This window comes from Myotis nattereri (genome assembly GCF_964212035.1).
Source record: "Myotis nattereri genome assembly, contig: HAP1_SCAFFOLD_119, whole genome shotgun sequence".
NCBI lineage: Eukaryota > Metazoa > Chordata > Mammalia > Chiroptera > Vespertilionidae > Myotis > Myotis nattereri.
The window spans coordinates 69,294-96,031 of record NW_027669660.1 but is presented as its reverse complement, the minus strand read 5'-3'; the positions used below and the strand labels follow the sequence as shown (position 1 = coordinate 96,031).

Sequence of the window (26,738 nt, the reverse complement as noted above, 5' to 3'; positions counted from 1 at the left end):
CGGGGAGGAAGTTGCAGCCCAGCAGGCGTGGCTCAGTGGTTGAGCATTGACCTATGAACCAGGAGGTCACTGTTCGATTCCGGTCGGGGCACATGCCCGGGTTGTGGGCTCGATCCCCAGTGTGGGGCGGGCAGGAGGCCGCGGAGCCATGATTCTCTCTCAGCACTGATGTTTCTCTCTCTCCCTCTCCCGTCCTCTCTGAAATCAATAAAAATAAATTTTAAAAAAGAAGAAGTTGCAGAATGTTCCAGCCCTGGGGTCCCGAGACTCGGCTTCCCGCGCAGCCTCGCTTTACTCACTCTGGTTCCGGCGTTTCGGGCCCAAAGCGGCTCCAGTTTCTACACCTGGACCAGGCCCCGGGCGCTCGGCGGGCGCAGGCCCATCGCATATGGCGCTCTGGGGACTCAGCAGACGCGCTCTCAGGGAAAGGCAGCCTCTCGCCCAGGACCGTGCAGCTGCGCGGGGCCGGTGGGCTCGGAGCGCAGGCCTTCCCGCGAGGCCGCACGGCTCCTGTGGCTCCAGGCGGCGAGGGAAGGCGGGCCTGGAGCTGCAGGTCCTCCCTTGGCCTCTGTGCTTCCAGCGGAGCTGCTGACCCGCTGGCCTCGCTCCGTGGCCGAGGGCACCGGCCAGAGGTCAGAGCAGCGAGCCCGAGCTGAGCGCAGCCGTAACGCTGGTGTGCGGGTGTGTGTGTGCGGGTGTGTGTGTGTGTGGAGGGGGGGGGGGGGGGGTCAGCCCGCTGGTGGGCTCAAGTCCCTGAGGAGAGGCTCGTGCACAGGGCTTATGTGGAGTTAAAAGCCCGTGCTGGGGTCCAACCCCAGCAGGTCCAGGGGTCCCCAAAGGTGTGGACGGAGTCGGCGAAGAAGGAATGACACGGAGACAGCGTTCAGTTGATCAGCAGCCTAGCCAGGATCTCTAGCCAAGTTCTGGTCTGGATCTCCAGCGAAGTTCTGGTTAGGATCTCCAGCCAGGTTCTGTCCAGGATCTCCAGCCAGGTTCAGTCACCAGGTTCTAGTCAGGTTCTCTTGCCATGTTCTATCCAGGTTCTGTAGCCAGGTTCTGTGTCTAGGTTCTTCAGCCAGGTTCTCTCGCTAGGTTCTGTCTCTAGATTCTGTCTCCAGTTTCTGTCCAGGATCTTTTGCCATGTTCTTTCCAGCGAAGTTCTTCTGTCTCTAGGTTCTGTGTCTAGGTTCTGTGTAGGTTCTGTGTCTAGGTTCTGTGTCCTGTTGTCTTGTTGCATCTGTATTTATACCAGTTGATTCCAATCCTATCAATCTCTATTCCAAAGGTTAGGGCGTTTCTTATCTCCATTCCAGGGAGTAAAGATTATGTAGCTTAAGCATGATTGTTCGTAGTTAAAGTGATTAATTACCCACCTGGCACTTAGTTAAGGGGTTTTATTCCCTCCCTAACTTCAGGGGAAAATCCCTACCTGGGGAAACAACCTTTCTCAGAGAGGTGACCTTGGTTAAAACACATAGTGCCAAGAAGGTGAGCAAACATATTAAGAACAGTATGCCATATATGCCAGGTCCCTTGAAACAGCAAGGATGGACCAGCTCCCGGCAAGCCCGCCTGTGCCTCGAGGCCCTCCCGGGCACTAATGTGCCAGCTGATCTGAAACACTCGTGGATAAGTGAACAAAGTTGCGCACTGTTGGTCTGCCCGGGTCACTTGGCCGCTCTCTCTGGAAGAATCATTTCTGGAACATCCCACTGTTCCTTTCCCACCACCCAGGCCCCCAGAGTCTGCTGCCCGAGCTCAGCCCGGAACCCAGGAGCCGAGGGGCCCGGGTGCCCCTGGGGCAAATCGGCCAGTGGTGAGGGCCGTGAGCGCTGAGGTGAGAGAGGCTGGAGTGCCCTCTGCCCGGCCGCCCAGGTCTCACCAGGAGGAGCCGTGGGGGCAGGGCCTGGGGGGAGGCGGGGGCTTTGAACTGTAACCACAGAGAGGGGGGAGGCACACGTCTGCAGACAAGCTGTTCCCTCCCAGCTGACTTTGGTGAAAGAAAAAATATTCCTCGTGCCATCTGTTCCCAGAGTGGCGCTGGTGCGGCCCGGGGCTCCCGCAGCCCAGCCCGGCAGCCAGACCCAGTTTCAGGCCGAGGCAGCTGCCCCGGGGTTATTTTGGGAAGCGGCTCAACTCCTGCAGCTCAACTCCTGCACCTCCGCCTTCGAGGCATTTCCCGTCACTCACTCCGAGCTGCTGGACACCCAGCCCAGCCGCCCGCTCCTCCGCCCTGGGCGCGTCCTGCGGCCTCTAGAAGACCCCGCTTCCAACTCTGCGGTGACGTCGGCTGGAGTCCGATTTCGTGGGATGGAGGGGAGGGAGGCAGGGAGAGCCAGGGTGCTGGGTGGCGGGCTACACAAGGGAGGGGCTCCGTGGGAGCCACTCCTTCTACCCACCCCCAGGCACCGGACCCCCCAGGCGTCCACCCTGTCCCAGGGCCCATCCTTCCTCCATTCTCTCCTCAAGGATGTCCCGTCCTCTTATGAGTGACATGTGCTAGGTCGTTGGGATGAGGGCATCTCAGGCTGACAGCGTTCAGCGTGGAGAGGCTGGGGTGGGCAGGGGACAGACGGGGGTCAGTGGGGAGGTCAGAAGCCAGCAGTGCCAGGAGGACCCAGAGCCTCCGGCACCTCCTGGGGACAGACTGGGAGACTCTGAGCCCCCATCCACCGCAAGGACTTCTTCCCTGTGACGTGGGCATGGCTCACGATTTTAGCCACGGGGTGGGCCTGGGCCTCGGTGCCTCGGGCAATAACTGGGTTAACTTCCCCGAGTGGCTCAGGAATGTGGGCTTGGAGTCACGTGGGGCTCCTGCCGCTGGATGGTGATCCTGGGACCGTCACCCCGGCGGCAGCAGCTGCGCGAGGGCAGGCCGGGCCCCTGGCCATCAGCCCTGACCCCTGAGAGGCCCTGCTGCCCTCCCAGCCAGACCTCAGGCCCGAGGGCCGGTCACGTGGCCGGGCTCCGGCTGCCCCGGGGGGGACAGGAGCACCTCCATAACAGCCCATGGGGACAAGGCTGCGCCTGGGTCACCTCGTGTTTATGCATATTAACGCCCTCCCAGGGCCCTGGCCGGCTCCCCAAATCCCTCCCGGAAACATTTCTGTTAAAATGAACCGAGCAAGGCCAAAGGTTGTCTCAAAACGGATCCCCGTCTAGTGGTTCAGAGGTTCTCAAGCAGGAGGAACGGAGTGGGCGGGCCTGGGCGGGGAGGCGGCTGAGCAGCAGCTGGGGTGGTGACGGTTAACTCGGGGGTCCCCGGGGCCCCCTGTCCGGGCCGTCCTTCAGCTTGTGCCTGCAGAAGAGGCTGTAGAGGACCCGCAGCGTGCTCTTGCTGTCCTTGTTCACGATGTCTGTGCCAGGGAGAGCAGGGCGGCCGGTCAGGAAGGGCCGGGGGTGACCGTCCCAGTGCCGGGACCCAGGGGTGGCCTGGGACTTGGGGCTTCAGTGCTAACTCAACTCCCCAAACGCCGGGCAGGCCTGGCAGCTGGGCACGCCCAGCCTGAGTCCCAGGCAGGACCCGTCGCACGGCCCTGCCCCTCCTCCCACCGTCCTCCCCGGCACCCCTCTTCCGGTGCAGAAAGTCCTCAGGGTCTCCCCTCTCCGGCAGCCCATCACCAGGGACTCGTCCCCCATCTCCTCTCCCCGGATCCTCCCCCGCGGGGTGAAGCCACAGTGTCCCCCACAGCATCCCCCACAGCAGCAAGAGGCTGGAGCGCACCTACCAGCACTGCCCTCCCCCGTCCCCGCCCCCCTCTCTGCGTACCCGCCCGAGGCTGAGGCCCCCGTGGCCGCCGCTCACCTTCGGGGCTGACAGGGTAGTCGAGCAGGCCTTCGTCCTTCAGCAGCTCCAGGGCCAGGGTGACATTGTGCAGCTACAACAACAAGACCCCCCAGACGTTGGCCAAACAAGGCAGCCCCAACCCAGGCCGGGGCCCCCATGGCAGGCCCACCCTCATCCATGACGTCCAACGCGCACCAAGGAGGCCACCTCTAGTGGGAATGCAGCCACCGAGGAGAGCACCCAGCCCGCCAGTCAGGGAAGGCTTCCTGGTGGAGGCGGCCTGGAGGTAAGTCCTCCAGGGGAGGGGACTTAGCCAGGGGTAGGAGCACCAGTCCCTCCTGGCCTCTTCTGAGGTGGCCCCTGACCCTGTGGGTGACACATGCCCTCAGAACCAGCTGCGTTCCATAGGCAAAGCATAGATGAGGAGACCGGGGCTCCCAGTGGCCATGGGGATTACCTAAACTCACAAGATGGGAAGGGCTGGAACCAGGTCTGTCTCGCTCTGACGCCCATGCAAGGCAGGCTGGAGGCTGGCAGAGCCGCCCGGCCCAGGCCCCCCGGGGCCCTAATTCCGGCTTGGTCACTAGATGACCTGAGCCGGGGAGCAGGTCGCTTGGTCCCAGGCCTCCCCTTGTTCACCTGCGGGGTGGGGTCACCACCCCTCCCCCGTGCCTTGATAGGGGACACTGGGTGGGGAGCCCTGTCAGCCCGGGGCTCAGAGCAGACCCTGGGTCGGGGGTTACCTCCCTTTCACATCTAGTCTCACCCCTGGGCCTCAGGTCCAATCCGATAGAGCCCACCCTTCTGTGTGGCAGCAGAGAGAGGGGGTGAAGTGGGACAGCGAGCCCTAAAGCTGGCTGAACCCCTGATTCCCTGGGACCTCCAGCAGGTCCTTCCTCCCATGGTCTCAGGCACCCAATGGTCCACTGGGGGCTGGACATTCCAGACTGGTGGCAGCCTTTCCAGCCCCGCCCACAGCGGGCATCACACATGCCAGGCAGTTCCCATGGCAACCCAGCCAGGCCTGGAGGCAGGGCTGGGAGGGGGCGGGGGGGGGTGGGGGGAGTCCAGCCTTGCCCAGGCTGCCTCCTGTCACCTGGGAGTCTGGGCAGGTCTAGTCTTGAGATCTAGGCTGTATGTCTGTGGATCACCCCAGCAGGTCAAAGGTCACAGGTCAGACAAGTCACGGGGCCTGGCTGGGCTCAGTCCCTCATCTGTGCCGTGGAAAAGCCCACCTTCCCGCCTGCCGCTCCCAGGCTGCGTGCAGGTCCAAGGTGACGATGGACAGGAATGGGTGGCACCCTGTGAGCTCTAACCGCCTGCCGACGCCCGTATCTGGGACGCGTGGGAGGGCTGCAAGGCCCCTGAGAAAGGACTCTCCCCGAGGGAGTAGGGGTGTGGGTCGCAGTCCTGGCCCAAGGGCACTGGGCAGGGTGGGGGAGTGTCTTCTGCCTGCCCCCACGGACTCCTGCTGTGCCCGGGGGCCAGGGACTGGCGTCCTCCGGGCAGCTGGCTCCCCGGGGCTGCGCGTGGCCGCGGGCCCTGCCTCGGGGTCTGAAAGGTGGGTGAGCAGTTGGTGTTGGAGCGTCGGACGGACAGAGGGGTTGAGCCGGCGCAGGTCCAGGATGCAAGAGAGAGTGGGAGCGGGGCCGGCGGCCGCAGGGCTGTCCTCTCTCAGTCAGCCAAGGCGAAGACACAAGAGCCGCCCCCGGCCCCCAGCAGGCCACGCCTCGGGGCTGGAGGGCACCTCGGAGGGAGCGGGTCCGAGCCCACCACGCGTCCCGTCACTGTGTCCCCAAGTCTTCTCCCCAGACTGGAATATTCTGGACAATGAGGGTTGGATGGCTGCTGTTGTCCACATTCTCAGGAACACGATTCCCGGGCTGCACAGAGTCACCGTGGGAGCGAGGAGCCCAGCGCTCCCGCCTCGCAGCCCTGCCTCTGATCCGGGGTAGAGACGGAGGCGAGTCCGTGACCAAACCGTCTGGGGAAATGCTGGCTGAGCACAGGGATAAGAAACCCTTTGCTGCTCTGACTGGTGTGGCTCAGTGGATAGAGTGTCGGCCTGCAGACTGGAGGGTCCCAGGTTCGATTCCGGTCAAGGGCATGTACCTTGGTTGCATGCAGGTACCCAGTGGGGAGTGCAGGAGGCAGCTGATCGATGTTTCTAACTCTCTGTCCCTCTCCCTTCCTCTCTGTAAAAAATCAATAAAACATATTAAAAAAAAAAAAAAAGAAAGAAGCCCTTTGCTGAGTGTGTCCTGGTGTCGTGAACCTGAAGACTACGCGTGTTTTCCCAAGTGATCTGACCACAGGGTCCCTGAGACCAGTGTTTTGGAAACACTTCCTTCGTTCACTTATTTCTCGCTCTGAGCCAGGAGCTGCCCGGCCCCAGATGCCTCTCCGCGCTCTGCCCAGGGCATCACGTTCCTTCCATGCGGCTTGGCCACGATGAAGGTGAAACGTGGTTTTCCGCGGAGCCGAGGGGAGGCTGCGACCGGGAGGACGCGCTCAGACCCTCCGAGGAGCCCTGTTGAATGTGGGCGGAAGGACGGAGCTGTCCCCGGGGCTGTGAGTCCCAGGACAGACGCTCTCTCCCGTCTCCCACCATCCCTGCGGCAATCTCGTGCAAACACCGCTGTCGAGGAAGGTCGGGTCGCTCTGCCAGGGTGGCAAGTCCCCGGGTGCCCCCCCCCAAAGGGCTGCTGTTCTGTCCTCGCTGCGTAATGCCCCTCGGCGTGTCCTGCATCCGTTCCTGCAGCCGAGGGCTCCAGTCACCGCCTATACAACTCACTCCCGGCTGAGCAAGGAGGCTGCCTCTCCCCACATTTCCGGTGGCTCGTCCTCGGCAGCCGGCTCTCAGATCCGTGGTGCGGGCGTGTGTCCCTGGCTTGTCACCGGGGTTTGGAGGTGAGCAAGATAATGAGCGTGAGCCATGACGTCCCCCCAGCACCGAGTCACAGAGGGCTGTGCTGCTCTGGGGCCCAGCCTGCGTGTGTCCCGCCCGCGCCTCCCCCGCACTGTTCACATGTCAGAGTCCTGTCTCCGGGACACGGGCAGCACCCCGGCCTCGGCCCCAGCCCTGACCCTCCAGAGCCCGGCGCCATCCCAGCAGCTTGGGGCCAGCCTCCTTCTGGCCGTCTCCCTTGGGGCTCACAGTGACTCCCCAGGAAGGAAGCGAACTGGGAGGCAGCGCTGGCTTTGGAGACAGGTGAGCCTGCTGCCTAGTGACTGGTAAGAACCTGCGTGTGTTGCCCTTGTTCCCACGCCCCCAGGCCCACGAGTGAGGGAGCTACACTGCTCCCCGCTGCTGGGATCTTCCTTGGAGTGGGGATCAGCCCTGCTCCTGGGATGGTGAAGACCACGCCCACTGAAGGCAGGGACCACGCCCACTGAAGGCAGAGGACACACCCACTGGAGGCAGGGACCATGCCCACTAAAGGCAGATACCACGCCCACTGGAGGCAGGGACCACGCCCACTGGAGGCAGGGACCACGCCCACTGGAGGCAGGGACCACGCCCACTGAAGGCAGGGACCACGCCCACTGAAGGCAGGTCCCCAAGGTGCAGAGGGATGAACAGCAGGCCCAGATGTGAGGAGAGGGGCTGAGGAAGGGACCCGGAGCAAGGCCAGGTGGGGGCCTGGAACTGGGCCAGAAACAAGGGTGTGAGCCTCGCGCCCCCCAGGCAGGCCCAGGGACACTCGGGGACATCAAAGGAGACAGGAACCTTCCGTCCTCCCAGAAGTGCCCCCAGGAAGAGCTGCTGGCACGGAGAGAGAAGGGGTTGCCCTCCTGCGCTGGTTGGCGCTGAGCGGGCCAGGGGACCCTGTGTGACACAGATGAGCTGGCCGCCTGGGGTGGTGGGAGGCCACCAGCCCCCTGGTTCCCACAGACCACACCTCCACGCCCCTCCTGCCAGGTGTTCATTCACGAGGACTCGCTGAGCCCCGGTGGGCGGGGACCAGGGCCACATGCCCGTCAGTGCTCCCCCTCCTGGGTCCCCAAACTCTTATTATCTGCATGACTGGGGGTCACTGGGGGTTTGTGAGCCCATTTTAGAGACAAGAAGCCTGAGGTGCAGGCAGTGAGTGGCAGGGAGGGAGGCCAGAGCCCTCTGCCAGGTCCTCCTGCCACGGGCCGGCGACCAGCTGCTGCCCGTGTGGGCCCCAGTCCCCTCCCGGGGGTCACAGGATGCTCTCGCTGGCAGGAGGTCCATGTGGGAAGGGCGTTTCTGTCAGGGGAACAGCCTGCGCAGACGCCCAGAGGTGGGGGAGCGGCACAGGTGCCAGGAACTGCGAAGGCGCGTGCGACGGGGCCTGGCGGCTGGGGGCGGCCGCGGGGCAGGGGGCGGAGCAGGGGCCCACGAGGCACCAAGGCTGTGGGGCTGTTTTCTGAGGTTCCTCCTGTCACTTCCCCCAGCAGCATCATTCTCTCCATCCGCCCCCAGGCCAGGCCACAGACCCCTGCCCGGACTAAGGCGGCCATCTCCCACCAGCCTGCCAGCCTCCAGGGCCCACGGGGGACTCCTGACGCCCACGGGGCCAGGCCCCTGCCGCCCCGGCAGCCCCAGCCGCCCTGAAATCTCTGCTGTGTCCACAGCGGAGCCTCTGTTGGCACCGTTCCCCACTGTTAGGGTTAGACTCCGCAGACCAAGCCCTAACCAACTCCACGGTCCCCTCTAGGCAATGTCTCTCCTGATTTCCTCTGGTTCTACTGACCACTCACCCCTTCAGATCCCCCGACCCACCCACAGGAGCCCTGGAAGACTGTGCATCGCTGAGAGCACAGGGGAAGGGGGGGGGGCGTGGACTGGGGGCTCCCAAAGCAGGAGCTGTGCTGGGCTGTCTTTCTGGCCCACACGGCACAGGGCCGGCCCCCTAAGGAATGAGGGGCCAGGTGCACGGTGGATGGGCGGGTGGGTGGATGGGTGGCTGGGTGGACAGGCAGATGAATGAATAGATGGAGGGTGGATGGGTGGACAGGCCGATGAGTGAATGGATGGATGGATGGGCGGCTGGGTGGATGGGCAGCTGGGTGGACGGGCAGATGAATGAATAGATGGATGGATGGATGGGCGGCAAGTGAAGGGTTTAAGTAATTGGGTGAATGAGTGAATGGGCAAGTCAACAGACAGATGTACGGGTGGGTGGGAGGGTGGGTGGATGAGAGGACATACGGGCAAACAAACGTCCTCTCCACCCTTCACGTCACTGGAGGTGAGTAAGGAAAGATGGGCCGTGCCGATTGCACAGACCAGTCCACTCAGAGGCAGACCCGCAGGGAATGTCCCTGGACACTCACCATCTCCGCGGGGGAGTTGGGCGTGAGGTAGAATTCCTTCAGGTGCAGGAAGAAGCCCTCCAGTTGTCCAATCAGCAGGAGTAAGATGACGCCATCTGCAAACTACAGAGGGGGGCGCTGGGGGCACATGGCCTGGGCACTGGGGGCATATGGCCTGGGCGCTGGGCACATGGCCTGGGCGCTGGGGGCACATGGCCTGGGCGCTGGGGGCACATGGCCTGGCACTGGGGGCACAGGGCCTGGGGGTCCCACTCTCCTTTCCCAGGCCGAGGGGCCCTCCCGAGGTCACACAGCCTCTCTGGGCCTCAGCTTCCCTGTCTGAGACATGGGCCGGCGTCCCTGGCCTTGAAGCATTGCTGTAAACGCAGCCACAGCAGGTACAGAGCGGCTGTTGGCTGCCAGCACCTCGTACGTGCTGAGAGAAGCGCTGTCCTACATTTCCAGGGAAAGACCTCATCGCTCTTTAAACCACACACTGTCCAGGGGCTCCAGGAGCACAGGAGAGAACGGAGCTAAGAGGGAAATTATTCCATCGGGAAAAGGCAGCAACCGGTGCACGGCTCCCTGGGCCGGCGGCCGCATTAATATTTCTGCCAGTTCCGCCTGTGTGCACAGAGATAAAGCCGTCGTCCTGGCACCGGCGCGGCATATGCTAACACAACCCAATTCCGCCTCTTCAGAGAGACAAAACACCAGTCTGAGGAAAACCACCCTCCAAAGACCTCCATGGAGATGCCCCGTGTTAGGGCCTCTCTGAGTGGCTGGCTCGGCCTGGACTCTCTCCGGCTGGCATATCCTGGTGATACCACCCAAATACCAGGCCTTCAGGACCCGCTCTGCCCACCCGCCTCTAGCACCGGCCTCATCCAGGCCGTCTCTCTCCGGACACCATCGCGTTCCCAGGGGAGAGGGGGAGCAGGTGGGATGCGAACCCGAGAAACCGCCTACCTGGGCGTCCAGGTTCTGCACGGACAGGCCCAGGCGCTCCACCTTCTGGTTGACGAAGGTCACGATGGCCTACCCAGGGAAGAGCAAGGACCCAGCCGGGGCTCAGGGTGCCACCTTCCCCCTCGGGGGACAGACAGCCCCCCTTGGCCCCACAGCACCCGGCGCACAGCAGGTGTGGACCAGGGCCCCGTTTCCTCCCCTTTGTCCCCCAGGCATGGCCCAGGCGTGGGGGGTGGGGGGGCGGGGGGAACAGAGCTGCGGGGACTCGGGTCTCTCACCTCCTTCACGGCGCCCACCTTCTCGGGAGCCAGACTGAATAACTCATCGAAGACGTCCTCTGCAGACAGACCCACAAAGTGCTCGTCACAATGATGTTATCTCTGAGCCAAACAGGGACTTCCACCCCAGGCCAGGGGGAGCTGGCGTTTTAGCTCTAGCTCCTGGAATGTAAAATTGGGCCTGGGGCCAAGCCACTGCCTCCCTGGTTGTGTGGCTCGGGGGGCTGGCCGCCGCTCTCTGTGCCTTGGTTTCCTCGCCTGTAAAGTATGGCTGATAATACCTTCTAGCTAGGGTCATTGCAAAGATTGAATTTGGTAGCAAAGATCAAATTTGGCGTGCTGGCTGGGCCACCATGAACTTCAGTAACCGTCATCCCTCTGCAGGGGACGCCGGGGATGGTGTCTGCACCACCCCTCCCCCCGATCCCTTCCTCTGGAAACTTGCCCGTCTCCCCCAGTTCCCTGCTCCACCCACAGGCCCACGGAGCAGGTGGCTGAGCAGGGGGCCAGCCCCGGACGGACACGGGCCCCCAGGTCTCCTCGCGGGCCTTTGTGGACTGGCAGAATGAGGGCATCGAGCCCTCCCAGAGGCCTGAGCCTGAGCGTGCACAGGGCCAGCAGAGGCAGCTGAGACACGCCACGGGGTCTGGGGACAGAGCATCTCAGCAGCTCAGGCTCCTGGTCCAGCCTCAGACACCTGAGTCCTCAGACTGACGCCCTTTGTCCACAGCCTGCCTTTTCACTCTCGGCAGCTAACACCCTCCCCCAGGGAGACTGGTCCTCAGCTCTGAGTACACAGACTGAGTAGAAGTGACCTTTGGATTCTGCCACTCAGCCGCTGTGTGACCCCAGGCAAGTCACTTGGCCTCTCTGTGCCTGTGGTTCCTTCATTAGTGAAGGGAAAGAGTGGCACCAGATAGTGCCGTGTGCACCGAAAAGCCCCGTAAGCCAATGACCACAGTGCAAACACCGGGTCCCTACCAGGCCTCTTGGCCAGCGGCCAGGCAAGTGTCCCCGGAGGAGCCAGGAATAGAGGCAGACATGTGCTCAGCTGACGAGGCCAGCGCAGCACGAATATGCTAGAAACGGGGTGAGGAGGCCCTGGTCTGTGGCCCTGCCCCTTACCGTGTGACCCATCATGCTGCCCCCTAACAAACACTGCTCCCTGGGCAACCCCAGTGTCCTCATGCTGGCCCCCCACATACACACACACTCTCTCTCTCATCCGGCCTTGCACCTCCCTCTCCTCCCTGCCCCCAGTCAGCCTCCCTCCGCTCCCCTTCACAGAAGCCCTGGCAGGTCATTATTTCTTTCTCCAGGTGAGGTGCCCCTTGGAGAAGTCCCTGCCCATATAGCTCTGTGTTCTGTACAGGTGGGGAAAAAATGTTAGGATGGTGGATGGATGGATTGGTAGATTGATGGGTGGATGGTGAATTAATAGATTGGTGGATGATGGATGGATGGATGATGGATAGATGGGTTGGTAGATAGATGGATGATAGATGGATGGGTGGATGGATGGATGGATTGGTGGGTGGATGGATGATGGATGGATGGTGGATGAATGGATTGGTGGGTGGGTGGATGGATGGATTGGTAGATAGATGGGTGGGTAAGTGAATGGATGAATAGATGAACAGCTGGCCATTCCAGTTGCCCAAGGAACGAATGAGTGAGTGAGTGAATAAATGAATGAATGGATAGAGGTGTGTGCCATTATTCATCCCATTTTACAGATGAGGAAACTGAGGCACCGGTGGGTTGAGAGACTTTCCCAAACTCATGTGACTAATAAATGGGAGGTTTTGCGTGTGAACCCAGGCCACCGGCTCCCGAGCCCACACTTAACAGCTCCGTCCTCACCACCCATGGGGATGAAACATCGCTCCCCCTATGTGAGCCATAGCGTGAGAAGCAACAGCCATGCCAGGCAAGGACAGACAGAAAGGGACAAAGGGACCAGAAGAAAGCGCGAGTCCACAGGCAGGCCACGAAGGGAGGGGCACCAGAAGCCAGCCCTCCGTGGCCGCATGGCCGGTGCCACACGCGCGACAGAAACAGACTCCCTCGCGGTCCGACAGTACTCACTTGCAGCTCGGTCCTTGTCTGCGCTAAGGGGGGGATAGGGGGAGAAAATGCAGATAAATGGTTAAAAACCTTGAGGCCGACAGCTTTTCACCATGACAAGGGTTGGCCCCGGCAAGGCTGACAAAGAAGCCGGCGTCTTTTATCCCTGACAGCTTCGTACGGGGAAGGGCCCTGTGGACCTACAGCGAGAGAGCTCAGGCCCCGCCCTGGAGGTTTCCACACCCGCAGATGCCCGGATCTTGTTGTTTTGGGGGTCTCTCTTCTAGTTCAGGGGAGGGAAGTGTATTATACCGACAATAAAATGCACCAATCCTTCGTTTATAGCTTCCAGATGTTTACGCACTTGTGTGATCCCCACCCTCATCAAGGCATGGAACCGTCCCAGCACCCACAGCGTGCCCCCCGCCCCCCACTCTGCCCCACACACGGCCCCCTGCTTTGGCCTCTCCGGCCCGGCCCTGGCTTCTGCCTGTTCAGAAGTCCGGGCAAATGAGGTCACACAGGGGGCCCGCCGCTGGCTCCTTTCACTCCATTTTTACTGTTTTGACTTTTTGTTCACTTTCTTGTTAAATTTCCCACCCCGCCCCTGTCCCCGAGAAGCAAGGCTCTGAGCTCGAAGAAGGCCACGCTCTGGGGAGCCAGGGGCCCCCTCTGCAGGGAGCCGGGTCAGGGTTCGGGGGCCGCTGGAGCAGAGAGCCAGCTCTCAGCATAAAGGCAGAGGCGCCCCGTGGGGTCCAGGACACAGCTGGGAGCCAGAGGTGGCCCTCGCGCCATGTCTGAACTCACGGGGCAGAGAGGGGCGGTTTGAGGGTCACGAAGGGTGAAGGAACGTGGTGTCATGGGCTCCAACGGCACCGTCCCACTCCAGGTCCCCACATCATTCTCCCCTGGAACTCAGGCCTGGCTGGGGCGGCTCAGAGCGGCTCACGGGAGGTCGCTCGGCCTCACTGGGTCGAGGGGACAGCCCCCCCCCCCAGAGGTGTCCTGGGGCCACAGAACCTGCCAGCAGGAAGGGCCTTGGCTTCACTCCGCTCACAGGCTTGGGGCCCGGCCATCCCATACCCTGCGGCGCTGGAGGCCCCCCCCGCCCCACGCTCCACAGGAAACCAGGAGCCACAGACTGGAGGGACCTCAGGATTGGGGGGGACAGGGGTGGAGGAAGGTCGCCTCACATGCATCATCTATGACCCTCACCACAGCCCCAACAGGGAGGAACGCATCCCCACTCTTCAGAGGAGCTAGAGGCTCAGAGAGGGGAGGCGACTAGCCCAGGGTCACACAGCTCACACGGCACAGCCAGGGTGAAGGCCAGGCGGAGCTGACTGCCAGGCCTCTGAGCCGAAGCGGACTGAACGCTCCCAGCCGGTCTTCGTAGGGGCCGTGGGCCAGGCGCCCTGCGCAGAGGGGCCCCCAGCAAAGGTTAACGGGAAGAGGGAGCCGAGGACGCTTCTGCAAGCAGCCGCCTCTCAGACCCACCCAGAGAGCCCCGCCAGGACCGGGGCGGCCCTGCCTCTAGGAGGGCAGAGCTCGCTGGGCCCGCTGCTCGCCGGACAGACAACAGACTGAGCGGGCGGAGCTGGGCACTCAGGACCGAGCTCGCGCCCTGTGTGCAGAAGGCGCTCCGTAGGTGCTGGTGGTGTGAGTGAGCGCCTGGCGCCCTTGCCTCCCTGCACCAGGAGGCCCGCGGGCTCTGCCATCGATGTCAGGGTCGCTCGGCGGCAGCACCTCCCGCCCCGTGGTGGCTTCCCGGGAGGGCCGGGCCCCAGGGTCCTCCTGGCCCCGCGGCTGTGGGTGACCTCATGGCTGAGGGCCAGGGCCCTCTGATCCCAGCTCTGCCTGCTGCTGCTGGTAGTGAGGGTGAAGTGAGCTGCAGGAGGCGGGCATGTCTGGGAGGGCCAGCAAGATGGAGGGGCCCCGGGTGTCCCCACAGGCCTGAGCGGACAGCAGAGTGTGAGGGCCCCTCCAATCCCACCAAACCCCGGCCCCGGCCCTGCTCCCTCCCCCACCTGCACTCGGTGAGCTGCTCCACGGACTTCTCCGACTTCAGGCCGCCCTTGGTGCTCTGAGAAAGGAGAGGAGGGACTGCGTCACCCGGCGAACGCAGGGGCCAGGCCTGCTGCTCGGTCTAGAGGCCAAAGCCGCCCGCGGAGCCCCAATCCTCTGGGTGGCCTCCTGGCGGCCTCATCACTTGGTCCCCTAATTGTCCTTCCCATGAGCCTGGAGGCCCACAAGGACTAGGACCAAGTCGGCCTCGTTCCCCAGGAACCCCCAGAGTCTCACCAGAGCCTGGTTCACTGAGGTCAGTAGTGAATGAATGGCGAGTGGATGGATGAATGGATGGATAGATAAATGGATGGATAGATGAATGGGTGGGTGGGTGGGTGGGTGGATGGATGGATGGATGGATAGATGAATGGGTGGGTGGATGGGTGGATGGGTGGATGGATGGATGGATGGATGGATGGATGGATGGATGGATGAATGGATGGATAGATGAATGGGTGGGTGGGTGGGTGGGTGGATGGATGGATGGATGAATGGATGGATAGATGAATGGATGGATAGATGAATGGGTGGGTGGATGGGTGGGTGGGTGGATGGATGGATGAATGGATGGATAGATGAATGGGTGGGTGGGTGGGTGGGTGGATGGGTGGATGGATGGATGGATGGATAGATGAATGGGTGGGTGGGTGGGTGGGTGGATGGGTGGATGGATGGATGGATGGATAGATGAATGGGTGGGTGGGTGGGTGGGTGGGTGGGTGGATGGGTGGATGGATGGATGGATGGATAGATGAATGGATGGATAGATGAATGGGTGGGTGGATGGGTGGGTGGGTGGATGGATGGATGAATGGATGGATAGATGAATGGGTGGGTGGGTGGGTGGGTGGATGGGTGGATGGGTGGGTGGATGGATGGATGGATGGATGGATGGATGGATGGATAGATGAATGGATGGAGAGATGAATGGGTGGGTGGGTGGGTGGATGGGTGGATGGGTGGGTGGATGGATGGATGGATGGATGGGTCAATGAATGGATGGGTGGATGGGTGGATAGGTGGATAGATGGATGGATGGATGGATAGATGAATGGGTGGGTGGATGGGTGGATGGATGGATGGATGGATGGATGGATGGATGGATGGATAAATGAATGGGTGGGTGGATGGGTGGATAGGTGGATAGATGGATGGGTAAATGGATAGATGGATAGATGGATGGAGGGGTCGATGAATGGATGGGTGGATGGATAAGTGAATGAGTGAAGAAATGGAGTCCCTCTGATTTATATAAGAAGTGTAAACAGAAGCCATGACGCTGCTCAGTGGGTAAGTTGAAGTAACGGTTTGAGACAGTAAGAATAATTCACTGAGCTAGGCTGGGCTTGCCCTACTCTGTTGGGTCAGGTTAAAGGTGAGCCCCAGGATGGGACGCCCACTACTCACGGGTACCCAGAAGCTGGGGTACAAGGGGAAGCAGGCGGGGCCCCAGCTGTGGTGCTGAGTGTGAGAGCGAGTACCCCTCGGGGTGAGAAAACTGGGGCCATCGTCATAGCTGTCGGCTAGGGAGTGAGAGACGGCACCCAGGACAGGCCGTGACTCAGGGTGGGACGTGGCCCACCAGCAGGACCTGCATAACACCAGGCAGGTCCCCACCTCCGGGTGGCCTCGCTGGGTCCCTGCTGCTCTGCTGGACTCTCGGCATCTCCCGCCCACAGCTCGAGCCCCGCTGTCCCGGCAGGATCTCCCATTCTCACGGCTCCCCGGCTCCCCGGGCTGACACTGGGCTCGGCCCCGCCCCCTGCCGCATCCGCCAATCCAGGGCGTGAATGTGGACCCAAGCCGCTCACCCATGCGACGGAGCCCAGGCCCAGCTCTCACCTCCATGGTGATCACCTCCACCTGCACGTTGGGTGGGAGGGGCAGGTCGGCCTGGAAGCGCTTGGCCAGGGCCAGGAGGAGATGCAAGGTGGCCAGCAGGTCCTTGTTAAAGATGGCTGGGGGGAGGGACACAGGTCAGAGCGGGGCCACGACACCCGGGGCCATGTGGGGCCTCCTTATCCTCACAGCAACCCTCTTCGACCAGCGAGACCTGTGTCCACCCCTGGGAAGCAGAGGCCTGGAGATCTGCATTCAGACCTCACAACAGGCTCCCACCTCGGCGAACGCGGCCCAGGGCACAGCCGCGTGGGGCCGGGGACTGGGCGCGGGGATGTTCTCCAAGGCGCTGTCTACACCTGAAACCACCACGTGTCCTGTCCTAGCGTCGGTCACTGGTTGGACCAATTGTCAGGTTTAAGCTGAATGTGACTTAAGTCCGGGCCAAGGTCAGCATTATAAACACCAGCTGCTGGACGTGAGGCAGGAAGCAAAGCGGTGAGGGCAGTGGCGTGCGGCCCAACCAACACAAAGCGAGTCTGAAAACTGTTACATCATCGCCACCCAACCTCATTACTTCCCTTCAGCCTCAGTTTCCTCATCTGGGAAGTGGGGAGAACGTAGAGCTTGGAATGACGGGACGTTCATAGCGAACCGCTACCCAGGAGGGCGGACCGGCTGCTTTGCACACCGTCATTTCCTACGAGCAGGCACCGCAGACAAAATAGAAATAAACTCCGAGGCTGGGCCGCCGGCCCCCTGACGGGTAGACGGGCCCGTCACGGCACTTGGCTCTCAGGCAGCAGGGGCTGCGCTGTGGCCAGGACTGTGTGCATCGTCCTCGTGGGGGCTTCCCTGCAGTGACGCCTCGGGGACAGGAGTGCCCAGGGCTGTTTGTCCTCACTGACCGGCCTTTGTGCCCACTGTGCACCTGCCTGAGGCTTCTGCCTCCTTCCAAGCCCCCAGGTTGCACCCAGACCCGAGGCGACCGAGCCGTGCCCCGTGGGTGAGAGAAGCCGTCCCCACGCAAAGGGACCCAGGCTCCGGGCCCGCCCCGGACTCCAGCCGGCTGAGGCCCGCGTACCGTCCACGCTCCACTTGGGCTGCTCCACCTGCAGGCAGCGGTCGGTGGCCTCCAGGACCACCTCGAGCTTGCGCCTCTGGCTCATGGCGGTCAAGGCGATCTCCTCCACGTCCAGCTTGGTCCCCGCCAGCTTCTCTGAGGGCAGGAGCGGGGGGGGGGGGGGTGGAGAAAGGAGGGGGTGACACATGTGGGCTCCTGCCGGGGACCCACGGCCAGCGCGCTTCCCCCAGGAGGCTGAGCCAGGCCAGCATTCAGGTAGTAAGAGCGCCCGCCCCTCGCCCCTCCACAGGGGGGCAGGTGGGCTGTGGGGCTGAGCAAGCCCACCCCTCATCGGGACCCCCGCTGTGCCCGCCCCGCCCCACCCCCACCTCTCTATGAGCCTTTTAGCCGGGCAGTGTGGTCAGCGGTGAAAGCCCCACTCCCCCGCTTCCCTCACTGCGAGGCCCTGGACAGGTTACCAGGCCCTGCAGCGCCTCAGGGTGCTCACCTGTGAAACGGGATGGGAGCGGCACAGAGCTGACCCAGGACCAGAACCAGACCCGCCCGCCCCGCGGGGCCTCCCAGCTGAGTGCAGAGACAGGCCTTAGACCAGGCCGAGCTCGCACCAGCAGAGGGAGAGGGTGGGGAAGGCCCGAGGGCCCGGAGGCAGCCCTGAGGGGGCTTTGTGGGCTGAGAAGGGAGCAGCGGGGAGCAGCACCCCTCCAGGCCTGCTTCCCGCAGCGGCAGGAGCCCTGGCGGGCGGGCCGTGGGGGGTTTGCTGTCCCCGCAGCCCACTCACAGCAAGCGCTCCACACACGCTCAGGAGGCAGGTGCCGGGGGGAGAGCCCAAGGCTTAGCAGCGTTCAGCGGGTGGGAGGGTAAGGACGGGTGAGGAGCCCACCTACAGGGGCAGGTGGTGGTGGGGGGCAGCCACTTACGGTAAAGGTGGTGCAGGATGAGCCCGTCGAACATGTCCTCCTCCAGGCTCCGGACCACAATGTGCTCGGGGAGGAGCTCGGCGTTGATCCACTCCATCAGCACCTGCCGGGCCCAGAGGACGGCTGAGCGACGCCACCTCTCACCTGGCCCCTCACCTGGCTCAGTGCTGCCCCTCATCCCGGAGTGCCCCCTCCCACCTGCCAACCCCCACCCGTCCTTCAAAGCCAGGTCACACACCACCTCCTCCAGGAAGCCCTCCCTGATCTTCCAGACTGAGTTAGGGGCCTGGTCTCGGCTCCCGAAGACCCTCTGCCTCTCTCCACCACAGACCTAGGCCCTGGGAGGCTGTGGTTTGTCCAATGCAAGGGGCTGCTGGTGTCCCGTCCCAAACCCTAAACTTGACCAAGTGCTGCATAAAGGCTGCTCCCTCTGCAGCTCTGCTGGAGGCGGGGCTGCCCACCCTGCCTGTGCTCCAGGGGCCAGAAGCAGCAGAGAATTACCGCCTGGTCTCTTTAAGGAAGAGGCCCGAGCCAACCAGGACTTGGTGTATAAACCAGGCTTTCCCGAAGGGACCATCCTGGGCCCCCTCTGTGTCCCAGGGCCCGACAGTGGGAAAGTGGGTGGAGGGAGCAAGAGAACGGGAGGGAGGGAGGGGAGGAGGGACGCTGGGCCGCAGGTCTCCGGGAGCGGAAGGTGGTGCAGCCAGGAAGCCCTGGGAGGAGGCGGCAGAAAGGCCACGCGGAGACCAGAGGAAGGCGAAGGCCTGAGCCCGTGCCCAGCGGGTCCTGCAGCCACGGACAGGCTGTGACCTGGGAGACACGCCCACTCCCACCCGTTCACAGCTGCCCGTGGCCCTGGGCCGCCGAGCGCATGAAGGAGCGCGGGCTTCGGGGCTGATGCTGGGTCAACCCGGCTCTGTCACTGCCCGCCCTGTGCCCCGACAGGCCAGGCCATCTCTCTCTTGAGCATCGCCGTGCCCTCCCTGGGGGACAACGGGTCCCTCTCGATCTGCTGAGGCTGGCTGGGAGCGTGCATAGACAGGCATACAGTCAGTGCTCAACCAATGCTCCTTCACGCAGCCACTCAACAGGTGTCCGGGGGCCTGTGGAGTCGCCACCTGCCAGCCTGAGGTCAGGGAGACGGGAAGCTGCCTCCAGAGAAGTCAGGGTGGGAGAAGCTGCCTCACCTTCTGCAGTTCTTCAAATTTGGGGTCCTTCCGGGACGCGGGGGGCAGGAATTTCTTCTTCTCCCCTGGAAGCAGAGGCGAGCATGACACGCTGCAGGGCCCTGGTCACCTGGAGAGCTGTCACCGTGGCCGCAAGGGGAAGTTGGTCTTGCTGCTTCACACACACACCCACGCACACATGCACACACACAAACACAAATGTACTCACACACAGTCACACACACACACAGATGCACAGGCACCTACAGTCACACAGACACACAAACACATCAACACACACTTGCACACATATGCACACACACAGACACACACACAGACACACACTCTCAGATGCACAGGCATATGCACTCACACATATAGACACACACAGACTCAGACACACACTTGCACACACAGATACACAGACACATACCTGCGCACACAGACACGTAGTCATAGACACATACATGCACCAACTACACACAGACACAGAAACAGACGCCCCTGAGCACCAAACACCCAGCGTGGCGGGTTTTCACTCATGCCTGGTCCTCCCCCCGCTTCCTTTGCCGCCGTTTTCCGCAAACCCCTAGCTCCTCCCAGGGCGGCCCTCGTGAGCGCGGCTCATTCCCACGCACGGCGCGTTGTGTGCGGGGAACACACTCAAAACGGCCGCGTGTCTCTGAAGCTCGCAGTGAACTGGGTTCTGTCCCATCGGACGTCTGCCTGTCCCCCCGCTGTGGACACGGGCCACCTGGTCACTCTCTGAGCCCCGGGACCCTGGTCCGCAGCTTCCCCACGGCCTAGATTCACGGGACCTACCGCGTGTCAGGGCTGCAGGGACCCCAGTGATCAGCTAGCCCTAATGGACACGGGGAAACTGAGTCACCAGGCGGGGACAGCCTCACCCAAGTCAACTAAGTGCATCTCCTGAGTCTTCACGTGACCCAGCCAAGACGACCCCCAGATGCTCCAAAACCCGCGAGTACCACCCACGTCTCTTAGGACAGAGGCTGCCACTGTGCGGGTGCTGGGCGGGTCTCAGCAAACACCGGGAGCAGGCGGCCAGCGAGAGAGGGACCGATGAATGGCTGCGGTGATGCAGTCCCGGTCCCTCTGTCCTCGTCCCTCCATCCTGGTCCCTCCGTCCTGGTCCCTCCATCCTGGTCCCTCCGTCCTGATTCCTCCATCCCGGTCCCTCCGTCCTGGTCCCACCATCCTGGTCCCTCCATCTGGATCCCTCCATCCTGGTCCCTCCGTCCCGGTCCCTCCGTCCCAGTCCCTCCATCCCTGTCCCTCCATCCCGGTCCCTCCGTCCCAGTCCCTCTGTCCTGGTCCCTCCATCCCTGTTCCTCCATCCCGGTCCCTCCGTCCCGGTCCCTCCGTCCCAGTCCCTCCATCCCTGTTCCTCCATCCCTGTCCCTCCATCCCTGTCCCTCCGTCCCGGTCCCTCCATCCCTGTCCCTCCGTCCCTGTCCCTCCATCCCTGTCCCTCCGTCCCTGTCCCTCCATCCCTGTCCCTCCGTCCCTGTCCCTCCGTCCCTGTCCCTCCATCCCTGTCCCTCCGTCCCAGTCCCTCCATCCCTGTCCCTCCATCCCTGTCCCTCCGTCCCTGTCCCTCCATCCCTGTCCCTCCATCCCTGTCCCTCCGTCCCTGTCCCTCCATCCCTGTCCCTCCATCCCTGTCCCTCCATCCCTGTCCCTCCATCCCTGTCCCTCCATCCCTGTCCCTCCGTCCCGGTCCCTCCATCCCTGTCCCTCCGTCCCTGTCCCTCCATCCCTGTCCCTCCGTCCCGGTCCCTGCATCCCGGTCCCTCTGGGCCAGGTCTCGGGCCACTGGGCCATCCTGGTCCTGCTCTGCTTTCCCTGTCCCTGAATCGGCCATAGAACAAGAACAAATAGTTTTTCTAACCGCGGAGCCTTCCGCTGAGAGCAGCTTTCCTGGCGGTGCTTCCAACCCCAAACCAGCAATGAGCAGAGCCCGCTGTGCACGCAGCCAGCCCGAGACCCTGCCCCCAGCCCGACACCCTGCCCCCGGCCCAAGACCCTGCCCCCGGCCCGACACCCTGCCCCCGGCCCGACACCCTGCCCCCGGCCCGAGACCCTGCACACGGCCCGAGACCCTGCCCCCAGCCCGACACCCTGCACACGGCCCGAGACCCTGCACACGGCCCGAGACCCTGCCCCCGGCCCGACACCCTGCTCCCCGCCTCTGCCCCGCCCCGCCCCCGCCCTGCAGAGACCAGCCCCCCAGATGTCAGGCCTGCGCAGAATCCGCCTGGACCGCCTGGGGGTGTGCAGCCCGAGGCCTGGAGCCGCCCCTCGGGCTCAGCTCACTCACGGAGTTACCCTCCACCCCGCGAGGGGGCCGCTGTGCCTGTGTCCCCGTTCAACCAAAGGCGGCAAGAGCACCCCCCCTCAGAGCCACGCATGAGACGCTGTGGACAGAGGTGCTCAGCTCCGCACAGCACACAGTAGGCACGCACGGCAAGTGGCATCCTCCCCCTCCACGTCACCATTAACCCGGAGATGTGGGCTGCGAGGGGGTGGGGATAACTGCGGAAGGTTCCAGAAGCGGGAGGGGGTGTCGGGTACAAAGCCAAAGGCGGACATTCTGACAGAACTGGTGCCCAGTGGCAACCTGTACGGATGCCTGTTCCCGGGCGCAGCCCGTTTGGCTCTGGGATGCAGAACCCCCTTCACCCTCCACCCCCATCCACACCCCACCCCTCCCCGCCCGGACCCCCACCCCCATCCACACCCCACCCCACCCACCCCGCCCGGACCCCCACCCCCACCCCACCCCGCCCCACCCCGCCAGGTCCCGGCACCTTGTGGGAGCTCCTCCTCCGCCGGCCTGGGCGCCTGCAGCAGGTTGTAGAGGGATTCAGGCTCCATCCTCCCGCCAGCCCTGGGGTGCAGGGACAGAGGGTGTCATTTCTTCCAGGCCAGGAGATGCGGGGACAGGGTGGGAGCTGGCTCTGGGGGGTGAGCCACTTGCTGTCTAGGCAGGGGGCAGGGTCCCTGACGGAGGCCGCAGGAAGAGCTCCTGGACTCCGGGTGGAGCAGGGCACAGGGCGAGGACACAGGGTGAGGGCACAGGGTGGGGGCACAGGGAGAGGACACAGGGTGAGGACACAGGGTGAGGGCACAGGGTTGGGGCACAGGGTGAGGACACAGGGTGGGGGCACAGAGCGGGGGCACAGGGCGAGGGCACATGGCGAGGGCATAGGGCCGGGGCACAGGGCTGAGGGCACCGCCTGTGCACAGGCTCCACAGGAACGGGGCATCCCCAGCCGGGCACAGTGTCCAGCCCACCAGGTTCCTGTAGCACAGGAAGCCCCCAACATACCCCACTGCACCCCACAGTCAGGACAAAGGGGTGGCCACTCCTCAGAGCTTCTTCCATCCAGAAGCCCTGAGCTCAAGGGGAATCGGGGGGCTGATGTGTGTTATCTACAGGCCCTGAGCTCCTGGGGGGCAGGGGGGCAGGACCCTGAGCCTGGTCAGCTGGGCGCAGCGCACCTCCAGCCTTTGAGTGAGGGGCTGGAGCTGGGGGGCCACTGTCACCTGGACTGGTCCCCACTCCCTGAGGCTTGGCTCTCAGGGGTGGCCTGGCCCTGCTGGCCCCCAATCCTGGACAGGGCTCTCTGCAGGGGGCTCTGTCTCGGGCGGTTTGGGGGCCTCGCGCTCCTCAGCGCGGGAGAGGCCGCACCCACGGCGTGTACAGGAGCTCACTGTGGGGGGACCCAGCTCGCCCCCCGCCTGCGGCGAGCCAGCTGAGCCTTCTTCCTGTTCCCCTGGCGACTTCCTCTCCTGCTCGCGGGCAGCCGTGCCCCCGCGTTCCTCTCCGCAGCCCCTGGCCCTCCCCAGCGGCACCAGCCCTAATGGCACCTGGGCCCAGTGTCGGCAGCGCAAACCCTCCGGGGTCAGCCCCACGGCAGGGCCAGAGCTGCACTGAGCAGCGGCCTGCACGGGCCGGAGCCCCCCACACCAGCAGCCAGCCTGGGACACGCGGGACCGTCCTGCCCTGAAGCAGGGGGGGCGGGGGGGGCTGGGGGACACAGCTGCAGGGCTCCCCGGGTCCCCAGCCTCTTCTTGGACACGGGTTCAGTGAAGATGTGTCCAGAGAGGAGGGCAGGGACTCGGTTCCGGCGGCTCTTCCTCATTCTGGCTGTGACTTCGGCCGAGCCCCGGCTCTCTCTGTCCTGCCGCTTCTTGGCACAGAGGGCCGGGCCTCATGCTGCCAAGGCAGCTGCCTCAGCCACAGCAGCCGGCAGGCCCTTCTGGCCCCAGGCCTCAGCGCCTCCCTCTGACGGCTGGGGGTGGCCTTTCCCAGGGGAGGTGACCTGGAGCCGGAATCTGCTCACCTGGCTCCACAGAGGCAGGGCCGGCCCCTGGGGACAGGGGACAGGGGACAGGGGACAGGGGACAGGAGCTCCAGGGCCACTAGGCCCAGCCCCCTCAACTAAGACTGCGCCCGCTGCCCTCACTTTCCCTGTCCCCCAGAGCCCTCCACGTGTGAGCTGGGACGCGCAAGACTGCGGACGGACGGACAGACAGCCAGCCCAGGCCTCCCTCGGGCAGGGATGCCGGGAGGACTCACCCGGCGGCTTCCTCCACGTGAGAAAACGAGGGTCACGGAGCTCCGATGGTGGCCCCGGCTTCACCCAGAAGCAGGTTCCGGGCTCCCCAGGTCAGAGGGGCTGCAGGCCCGGGAGGCAGGGGCCAGCCGCCCACTTCCTCTGCTTGGGCTGGGGCTGGGGCCGGGGCTGGGGCTGGGGCTGGGCGCGGGCTGGGGTGTCTGCAGGCTGCTCCCTCCCCCGCGCGGAGGCCCGGTGCTCCCAGATGCCACTGCAGTCCCACCGGAAAGCTCTGCCGGGCCGACCCAGCCCCACCTCCCGGCCCGATGCCTCGCAGGCAACTCGAGTTTAACGTTTCGACTTCCTCTCCTCTCCCTCCCACTGAGCAAACCCAGCCGGTTCCTCCCCAGGTTTCTAGTCGCCACCGAGGCTACAGGGGGAAGTCGGCTTCCCCTGAGGCCCCCACCCCAGCGGCCAGGCCCCCTCCCTCTCGCCTGGACCACACAGAGCCTCCTGCGGACCCCCATCCTGGCGGCCGGCTTCTCCCAACTCCAACCAGGCCCTGGCTCTCTCCACAAGCAACCGGAGGCCCCGCTTCACACCCCCACCCACCCACAGCCCATCGATGGTGTCCAATCGCTCTGTCTCAGCACAACAGACATACATCGGGGCCGGGACTCGGCTGGGGGGAGAGGAACGTGCCCTGTGGGTTGTAGGATGCTTATCAGCAGCCCAGGGACACCCCCTCCCCCGGCACGACAACCCACTGACTCCAGACATCGCCAACTACCCTGGTTTAAGGGAGGGGGGTCAGGGAGGGCCCCTCTGGAGAGTGTGGGTTCCCTTAGGCACCAGCAGGCCCCCCGGAGCAGAGCCTGGGTCCTCCCAGCAGGTTGTAATTTAGTATTTTTTAGGTGGCGCAGCTGCCCAGCTCCCAGGCGGCCATTCTCCATGGTTGGGGTTTTAACATCCCAGGGGCGGTGATGCCTCCGTGACTTCCGCTGGGGAGGGTGGCAGCAGGGCCAGGTGAGCGTGAAGGTGTGGCCGCCATCAGGGTCACCTCGGCGTCCCCTGCCCTCCTCCCCGCAGCCGCCTCTCCCCGGCCTGTGCCACTGGCCGCCAGCCACTCCTGTCCTGGTTTGGAACTAAGGATGGGGGTTGGGGGTGGGGTGTTGGGGGGCCTACCCCGCTCCGTTCCTCACGATCACTCATCCACAGCTGTGACTGCCCCGTTCCCAGCGGCTCCCGCCCATGAAATCCCGGGCCTCAGCCCAGCCCCACACAGTGCTGTGTGCGGGCTCCTCACCATCTCCTGTCCCACTGCGGACGCCGGGTGCCAGGTGAGCAGCACCGGGTGGGGATCGTGCGGCCCGGTGCCAGCATTGCCGCCCAACAGAGGCAGCGACAGCAGTGATAGGGTTCTTTCTTGGAAAAAATCCCAGCGGCCTGTTCCCACCACAGGACATTCTCCTAGAATCCCAGCGGCTGTTCCCACCACAGACATTCTCCTAGAATCCCAGCGGCCTGTTCCCACCACAGGGCATTCTCCTAGAATCCCAGCGGCTGTTCCCACCACAGGGCATTCTCCTAGAATCCCAGCGGCTGTTCCCACCACAGGGCATTCTCCTAGAATCCCAGCGGCCTGTTCCCACCACAGGACATTCTCCTAGAATCCCAGCGGCTGTTCCCACCACAGGGCATTCTCCTAGAATCCCAGCGGCTGTTCCCACCACAGGGCATTCTCCTAGAATCCCAGCGGCTGTTCCCACCACAGGACATTCTCCTAGAATCCCAGCGGCCTGTTCCCACCACAGACATTCTCCTAGAATCCCAGCGGCCTGTTCCCACCACACGGCATTCTCCTAGAATCCCAGCGGCCTGTTCCCACCACAGACATTCTCCTAGAATCCCAGCGGCCTGTTCCCACCACAGGACATTCTCCTAGAATCCCAGCGGCTGTTCCCACCACACAACATTCTCCTAGAATCCCAGCGGCCTGTTCCCACCACAGACATTCTCCTAGAATCCCAGCGGCCTGTTCCCACCACACGGCATTCTCCTAGAATCCCAGCGGCCTGTTCCCACCACAGACATTCTCCTAGAATCCCAGCGGCCTGTTCCCACCACAGACATTCTCCTAGAATCCCAGCGGCTGTTCCCACCACAGGACATTCTCCTAGAATCCCAGCGGCTGTTCCCACCACACGACATTCTCCTAGAATCCCAGCGGCTGTTCCCACCACACGACATTCTCCTAGAATCCCAGCGGCTGTTCACACCACAGACATTCTCCTAGAATCCCAGCGGCCTGTTCCCACCACAGACATTCTCCTAGAATCCCAGCGGCCTGTTCCCACCACAGGACATTCTCCTAGAATCCCAGCGGCCTGTTCCCACCACACGGCATTCTCCTAGAATCCCAGCTGCCTGTTCCCACCACAGGACATTCTCCTAGAATCCCAGCGGCCTGTTCCCACCACAGGACATTCTCCTAGAATCCCAGCGGCTGTTCCCACCACACAACATTCTCCTAGAATCCCAGCGGCCTGTTCCCACCACACAACATTCTCCTAGAATCCCAGCAGCCTGTTCCCACCACAGAGCATTCTCCTAGAATCCCAGCGGCCTGTTCCCACCACACGGCATTCTCCTAGAATACCAGCAGCTGTTCCCACCACAGGACATTCTCCTAGAATCC

At 63.5% G+C, this 26,738-nt stretch overlaps 1 protein-coding gene across 1 annotated transcript; it reads right to left on the bottom strand.

Moving 5' to 3' along the window:
- Positions 1–1,169: 1,169 nt before the first annotated feature.
- Positions 1,170–24,384, bottom strand: PARVG (parvin gamma). Its single transcript, XM_081115488.1, has 13 exons — positions 24,064–24,384; positions 22,289–22,368; positions 19,479–19,543; positions 18,292–18,394; positions 17,375–17,509; positions 16,294–16,409; positions 14,412–14,467; positions 12,406–12,428; positions 10,318–10,376; positions 10,040–10,108; positions 9,092–9,193; positions 3,806–3,878; positions 1,170–3,356 (listed from the first exon to the last, which is right to left on the bottom strand). The coding sequence occupies exons 2-13, from the start codon at positions 22,353–22,355 to the stop codon at positions 3,247–3,249; spliced, it is 978 nt and encodes a 325-aa protein (XP_080971614.1). The 5' UTR covers positions 22,356–22,368; positions 24,064–24,384; the 3' UTR covers positions 1,170–3,246.
- Positions 24,385–26,738: the final 2,354 nt, after the last annotated feature.

Coding starts and splice junctions, on each gene's coding strand:
- PARVG (XM_081115488.1), bottom strand. CDS start 22,355: ATGGAGCCTGAATCCCTCTACAACCTGCTGCAGGCGCCCAGGCCGGCG. Junction 18,395..19,478: donor AATTTGAAGAACTGCAGAAG/GTGAGGCAGCTT, acceptor TGGGCCCGGCAG/GTGCTGATGGAGTGGATCAA. Junction 16,410..17,374: donor GCCCAAGTGGAGCGTGGACG/GTACGCGGGCCT, acceptor CCCTCCCCCCAG/CCATCTTTAACAAGGACCTG.